Raw genomic sequence first — 7,327 nt, 5'->3', positions numbered from 1 at the left:
CGAATTCCCTGCGGAAGACATTAACCGGGGCTGCCCGGAATCCGTGCTCCGGAACGTGAATACGGGCGCCGTAACGCGATAATTAATACGTATACATGGAACGCAACGCGGGGCGTCGCGTCGCCCCGCCGTGCCATAATCGCCCCGCGGTACGCCTCGTCTCTTTGATGCCGTGTGAAGGTCGCCCCGCAACAACACGCGTATGTCCTTGACGCCGCGAAGTGAGATCGCCTCGCGTTTCTCGCGTTTTCTCGTCTGAGACGCCGAACTGGTGGTTACGGGCGCGTTAATTGAAGTGTAAATTAAATTGATCGCGCCTCGCGACACTCGCGTTCGCCGCGGTGGCGAAATTTACACCAAAATCGCCCGAAGCGCTTGAAATTTTTCGTCGCCGTGTGAAAGCGTCGGGCAAAGTGATAGGTGTTCGACACAGTTCGCGCTGTTTACAAACTCAAAATGGCAAAACGGTCGATGTGCGCGCGTAATAATAGTGCGATGGTAATTGAGCGTTTTCATTAGTCGGTCAAATGTCAAGTTAAGTGAATTAATTCGTTTAAGTAGCATTCCATGATCGTAGTCTATTTTTAGAGTGTATTTTCAATCGTGTTGCGTGTGAGTGTGTGTGTGTATGACTGCGGCGACGATGCAACAAGCAGAAACATCATCGATTCATCGGCCGGTGAGTAAATTTATTTATTATATTCGCGAAATTAATTGGTACGCGTGGCGTCATGACGATCGCGCGTTTACAAACGCTTTACCCGGCGCACATCCGTGCAAATTGAATAATAATAAATAATTGCTATCTCTGAAGTATAGTGTCAAGTGTAAATACTGTGTTGTAGAATTTATTTCTCTTCCGTATAATTTTTACGTATAATTTTTTGGCGTATTACAATTTGAAATTTTGCACGCTCATTAATGTTCAATTAATGTTCAATTAATTATAATGGAAATATATTTCCGGTAATAAAAAGCGTAATTATATAATATTTATGAAATTGTAACTTTTTTATTAATTTGTAACGGGGTTAAAGTAAAATATTTAAAATTATTTTTAAGTTATTTAACATATATTGAACGTAGATGGTTACCGTGATTCATTTTTTTTATATACACGGAAAGAACAATTTTGTTGAAAGGTCTAAAAAATTTGCCGAAAACAGATCTGAAAATAATTTTTTGTTGAATCATCAAAATAATTTGTTGGAATGTTAAAACTGATAAGTATTGTTATTTAACGTTTTGATATTCTAGCAATTATTTTGACTTTCGCACAGAATTGTTTTGATTATTAAACAAAAATTATTTTTAAATCTGCAAATTCAGCAAAATTATTCTTTCCGTGTATGTATTGTATATTTAATAGTCTCTCTGACGTTTGACGTATTTTTGTATTTTCCGCAGAGGGAACGTCGACATCGATTCGAGTCGTTGCTGCGACCGCCTCTTCGCAGTGTCGGTGAGTTTTATTTGAGAAGCAATGTTTTCTTAAAATCCTATTTACAAAATTGAACGAGTCGCGGACGGGACGAAGCGTTCGCGGAAAACATTAGCCGTCATTACTCTTAAACGGAGACTAGTTTGAAATAGTAGCGAACATTAATGAAATAATACTCGGTTTCTAGCGGAATATTCCGCTAGTATTTGCTAATTCTCGTAATAATACTCGGATGTGGTATATCAAAATTCCCCAGCGATTCATCCGGAATATAATACGGGCAGCGGGACGAAACCACCGTTTAGCTCTCAGGCAGTGAGATTTCAATATCGCAACAGTTCGTCGTTTTGCGTTGAAAAATTTCTTACTAGTTCTTTTCGCCTGAATATATCTATCCCTCGGAAAAGACGCGGTCCTCTATAGTCTATACCGATCTCCTAACCAGCTTCTGATCTCCGAGTATGTACTCCGACAGCAGCGAGTCTCGAGAGAAAATCTGTCGTGCGAATTTCACGCTTCCTGCTTGGGTCGTTTCGACGTTCCCACGGCGATTTCGCGTTACGAAACTTTGATGGCTGCCATGCCTACCACGGGTACGATAACTTGTCCAAGATCCATCCTTCACTACCGAAGAGTTGTACAGCGAGTTTGTTCTATCGAATTTTCAGCGGCTCCGTACACTGCGTGCTTGAGGTAAGAGGAGCTTACCGAAACCAGATTACGTCTTGTAGTCAGGACGAGTGAGAGAGAATAAAAAAAAAATGTATATATAGTATAAAGCTTAAAGTTAGACAGACGTGCTAACAAGAGCTTGAGTTGTAAAATGTGAAACATTATTCGTTCATTCATTAATTATTTTATTCTGCAGGATACGTATAAATAGAAGTTATAAATGCGCCGGGAAAGGCACATATTTTTCCGGGATTGGATATTTATCGCGGCGTATTTATGAGGATAACGGAGAGGATAATGAAAATGCGCGATAAACTGATAGATAAAGCGATTGTATATACAAACTTTTGAGAACGAGATATAAGTGCTCTGTAATCTGTAATCGCGCGCGTTTTGAAAAACCCTTCAGCCTTATAGCTATAATCGAGTCGTTCGTAAATGCAGCAACGTGCAATACATCCGGGCCAAATGTATCCTCGTTTTACGTGCAAATTCTTGATCACCGCCCCTCCCCTTCCCTTTTCGGCATCGATACTTTATTAAATCCAGTGCGATGTTTGCGATTACGCGAACGTTTCCGGGAACGATTTCCATTGTAAAACGCGATAATCGTCGCGCACTCGCGTGTGTGCTGGCGAATTCATTATTATTTCCCCACCTCGGCGCCATGTTATATTCCGTGCAGCAATAAACGAATCCACGCGTTGCCCTCGCTCGCTGTAACGCGCGCGCGTCGGCGGCGACGGCGGCGGCGCGCGGATAATCTGTCCGCGAACCGCGGAGCTCGTTCTCGCATTTTCGAAAATCGTTACGTTTCATGCAAATTCCGGCGTGCGATTTTCGTGCTTGTGGGCCGGGCAAACAAGCCCGTCGGCAGGCAGCAAGAGAGAGGCGCGGATATAATCTGCGCGACAGGAGATCCCGTGGATTACTCGTTATTAATTTTAATAGAATTTCCGCGCGCGCAATCGTAACGAGCTTGTCCATGGCCGACATAAATCGCGCTCGCGTTTCCGACCCTCGGTTATATTATCACCGCTATCGCGTCGTTTCCCCGCGTTTATGATGATAAGCGTGTCACGCACCGTTCCGTTGTGCAAACCGTGGCAACGACGATTCGATTAGCCGGCACGATAGCCCACCTTTTCGATAATTTATAAGGGCGCACGCGAACATCGGCCCCCGGCAGGACTGCGGCGCCGCCGCTACCACGGGTAATCCATCAAATTTGCAAGACCTTCGCTATATGTACGCTTGTATCTCCGCGGCAGGTGTGCTAGCTCGAAAAGCCTGTGTGCGAGCTTAATCGATCGATTCTAACTGCTAACTCTCGCAATCGGTCGCGCAAACGGAATATCGCATGGAATATTAAAATACATCCGGCGTCGGTAAAGTCGCCTGCCCGGGATGGCATACTCCTGTCTCACGCGGCGTATTAATGTGCTTATTTTATAAAGGGTAAATTGTCCCGCTGTTCCCTCCTCGAGGTAAACTTTACCGGGTTCTCTATCGATTCTTTTTCCGGCAGCGGAAGCTCAATATCTATAATCATTATTTGCACCGACCTTTCAATCTTTTATATCGAATCGAATTTTAAATTTTTGTTACATTCAATTTAATTAAATTTAAAAGTTAAGTTGAATTTCCATTAATTTAATTTTGTTTAAGATTAGCTCAGTTGATTCGTCTCTGCGGAAAATTTGATTTTAAGCTTGTCAAAGAATCCGATGTGGTGATGAAAATGCCAATAAGTCTAAAAGCATCGCGTACATTAGACATATCCTGTCTGTCTTTTATCCGACGTCGAAGTTAGGGAGGGCGAGAGATTATTGCGTGCTTGCTTCGGTCACTTCGGTAGCAACTGCTAAAACGTGCCGTGGAAGTAAACGATATAGCATCCCGTTCTGAAGTTCAGTACGTCCTTTGATTCGACGTTTTCCCGACGAGAAGGGGAACGTTACGGCCGTTACCGATGACGGCTACTGCTTGGCGAAGGCTCGGGTCTCGACGACAGCATTTTCTATATATAGTATAGGCTGTGCGGAACCAATGGATGCGGAGAGAGATATGTATTATGCATGTGGCTGGTTGATCCGTGACCCTTGCCTTCTTTTATCCTTACTTGCTCGCTCCTAGAGTGGCTTCGCTGTATAAGTGACTACTATTTTTTTTTTTTCGGCGAGCTACCTAAATATTTAAAGGCTCTTATCGTACATTGGCGAGACACGCCAATATACGCGTTCGATAGTGTACTTAGATGACAAGGTAGCTTAAACTGGCAAGATAGTAGAAATCGTGAAGACAATTTTTTTTGCGGGTCATGCGAATATATATATACTTTATAAGATTATATTCCGAATAATATTCCGAAGACGTTGGAAAGTGGAGTTTTTCCATCAGTAAGATATGCGGAAATATTATGTATCAGAAGACAGGCAGATTGAAAGCAAAATAATGTATCATGGATTATTTCCAATATTGACGATAGGGACACGGGAAATTGAAAGGGGAGATATGCATTGCTATAACGATAGAAATGTGGTGATTTATCACAATTTAACCCGTGAAATGTTTTCAACTATTTTCGGTCGGTCAGTTGAGAATCTGCGAAAATTGTATTGCATTATCATTTATCAGGCAAACGTATTAAACGGTCTAATTATTATTAAGATTATCATTATTGGCTTTATGAAAATTATATTAGATTGACCAAATTAGCACAGGGTATCCTTTAGGGAAACGGAGGGAAAATCTGCGTTTGTGCGAATTACCAAGGAACGGCTAGATAATGGCGGGTCGCACACAAGTAAGGAAAGAGGTTCATCGGTGAGAATCGCGGGGTCATTAAAACTTTACATTATTTAGACTCCGGGTTAAATTACAAGTCGCATTCTCCGTTGGCCTTCGCTAAGAGGGCAGAAACGCGTCACGGTATTCTCTTTTAGCCGCAGCAAAATGAAAGTTTGTGCACTTCTTTAAAAACTCGCCGTAGCTTTCGTGACTCTTCCGTCCTATGTTACAATATTATCAACTATATTAACTTTGGCGAAAATCCGTACATAATTATATTATATATTTACATATGTATACTATATACACTGTGTATAGCGCGTCTTTATTAAACAGAAAGTTTTTTTTCTTTATCGATTCAAAAGATTCGTAATACATTACATATAAAAAGGGATCTACTCTCCGCAATCTAATTTAGCTCGGCCGCTCTCTGACTACGCATATTTAAGTGGATATAAAGTAGTAACCCAAGGGATCCTCGGCTCTCATGCGGCACGAGTAGCATTTACATTCTGTATCCGGCGGTAATCATCTCAAGCCCAAGATCCTCCGTTGAAAATTTATTCCGTGTACGATACCCCTGACTCTGCGGATTACGCGGTTGCATCAAAGTTAGAGTCGAATCATTACGGCCATCGGCGACGAAGGCCCGATTTGGATGACAAGAAAGGAATGATGGGAGGAGGGGAGAGATTCCCTTCGACGTCGATCGGTAGATACGAGCGATGAATACGAAATCGTTGATAGCGACTAAAGGGGCGACGACGCGAACGAATTCTCGCACGGATTCTCCTTCAGCCGGGAGATTGTTGACGGGTAGGCGTCATGCACGCAGATAGCGGAGAGCGCATTCGCCGAGTGATGGCGGGGGGGGGAGTTGAAAAATGACGAATTAATGCATGCTCCATCCATATTCATTCGCCGATTAGCGCGCGGAACCTCGTTAAACTCCACGCTCGCGAAAGATACGCGATAACGGCGGCACGCGGTCGTACGCCGGTGGAATGTCGCGCTGTGTGGAATCCGAACCGCGATATTGCACATCGCAATGCCGCGGATGTCGGGGCTGCTGTGGATCGATTTTCGTTACGGCCCGGCACCCTACCGGCGCCGCCTATACATAGGAACTCGGAATATTCGTGAAAGTGTTCTCGTCACCTTAGAGGCTTAGACGGTTCCCCGTGTCATGTCGCGAATATTACCGAGATGTACTACTGATTCACGGCACGGATTGCTCACTTCTCAGCAGGTTATATATGTATTCAAAAATTGGCATACATTTTTTATATTTTTTGTGCAAAACAATTGTACAAATTGTTCATTACTAGTGGTCGCGTAAAACAATAGTTTATAATTTTGCTAACGTATATATTGTTAACAAATTCAAGTACATTTATTACGTATTTTATTTACTTTTCTTATTTGTATATGTTTGAATGTTATATTTGCAAAACTGTATTGTTAATTTTATTTTTAATTGTTTATATTTAATTGTTAATATTTAAATATATATAACCTAACAGTTATATTATTTTACAAATTAAATGTGACATTTTATATTGTTCTTTTTAAAAAAGATTAAAATTAATTTTAGAATATCATTCAAAAATTTCTATTTTAGAACTTGTCTCGCTGTTTGAAAAAGCCAAAGTTTTGCGCTTGTCATCATGTTGCGAGTTTCCTTTGCACTTTGACGAAAACTTTCACGGATATTTATATTTTTATTCGGACGCCATATAATTTCAGAGAGTAATTATAAAAGATTATAAGTTTGCGAAACAGCCGTGATAGTAAAAAAAGGACAGTAAGGGGGTATTATTTCGCTCGCTGCTACGTCCTCCCGGATCCCCGTACCATAAAAAACTAATTTATTCTCAAGGAAAGAGTGGTAAGGTTAGGGCGGACGAGGAGAAGGGCACTGGGCATGGTGGCCAGCCTCGTGTCCTCAATGGCCCTTTCGTAGGCTGCGCCGTTTCGTACTGCAGCTACGAGTACGTAGGTATATCATTTTAAAGACGTGCCGCGAAATAAGTTTCTAAGTAGTCTGCCGAGAGTTTCGTCAGGACTGCGTTCCCGTCTAAGTAGTTACCAAGTAGTTTGTGCTGCCGGAGTCAAGCCCTCCCCGATATATTATGCAGGTGCGGGGGATACTCCACTTTTCTCCGCGGTCTCTCTCTCTCTCTCTCTCTCTCGCTCCGTCTCGATTTCATCCCGCGTTTCTCTCCCTTCCTCCCCACCGCCTTTCCCCACCATCCCCATTCCGGATACTACCTGCTCGACGTTCTTATTCCCGTACCTTCCTGCCTCGTCCTACGCGCTTGTTTCTTCTTTCTTGCCGTAGTAACTATAAACTTTATCAGCGAACTTTGACCGCGAACGCTTGTAACGAGGTGTTAGTACCGAGATACCGCGTAGGAAAACCCT

At 42.6% G+C, this 7,327-nt stretch overlaps 1 protein-coding gene across 1 annotated transcript; it reads left to right on the top strand.

Moving 5' to 3' along the window:
• Positions 1-298: 298 nt before the first annotated feature.
• On the top strand, positions 299-2,185 carry LOC105453747. Its single transcript, XM_011695929.1, has 3 exons — positions 299-679; positions 1,408-1,462; positions 1,887-2,185. The coding sequence occupies exons 1-3, from the start codon at positions 629-631 to the stop codon at positions 2,183-2,185; spliced, it is 405 nt and encodes a 134-aa protein (XP_011694231.1). The 5' UTR covers positions 299-628.
• The last annotated feature ends 5,142 nt before the right edge of the window (positions 2,186-7,327 follow it).

The sequence above is a fragment of the Wasmannia auropunctata genome, unplaced genomic scaffold (genome assembly GCF_000956235.1).
Source record: "Wasmannia auropunctata unplaced genomic scaffold, wasmannia.A_1.0 LD335996.1, whole genome shotgun sequence".
Classification (NCBI taxonomy): Eukaryota; Metazoa; Arthropoda; class Insecta; order Hymenoptera; family Formicidae; genus Wasmannia; species Wasmannia auropunctata.
This window is presented reverse-complemented; position numbering and strand designations above follow the sequence as displayed.

Coding starts and splice junctions, on each gene's coding strand:
- LOC105453747 (XM_011695929.1), top strand. CDS start 629: ATGACTGCGGCGACGATGCAACAAGCAGAAACATCATCGATTCATCGG. Junction 680..1,407: donor CATCATCGATTCATCGGCCG/GTGAGTAAATTT, acceptor TATTTTCCGCAG/AGGGAACGTCGACATCGATT. Junction 1,463..1,886: donor ACCGCCTCTTCGCAGTGTCG/GTGAGTTTTATT, acceptor TCTCCTAACCAG/CTTCTGATCTCCGAGTATGT.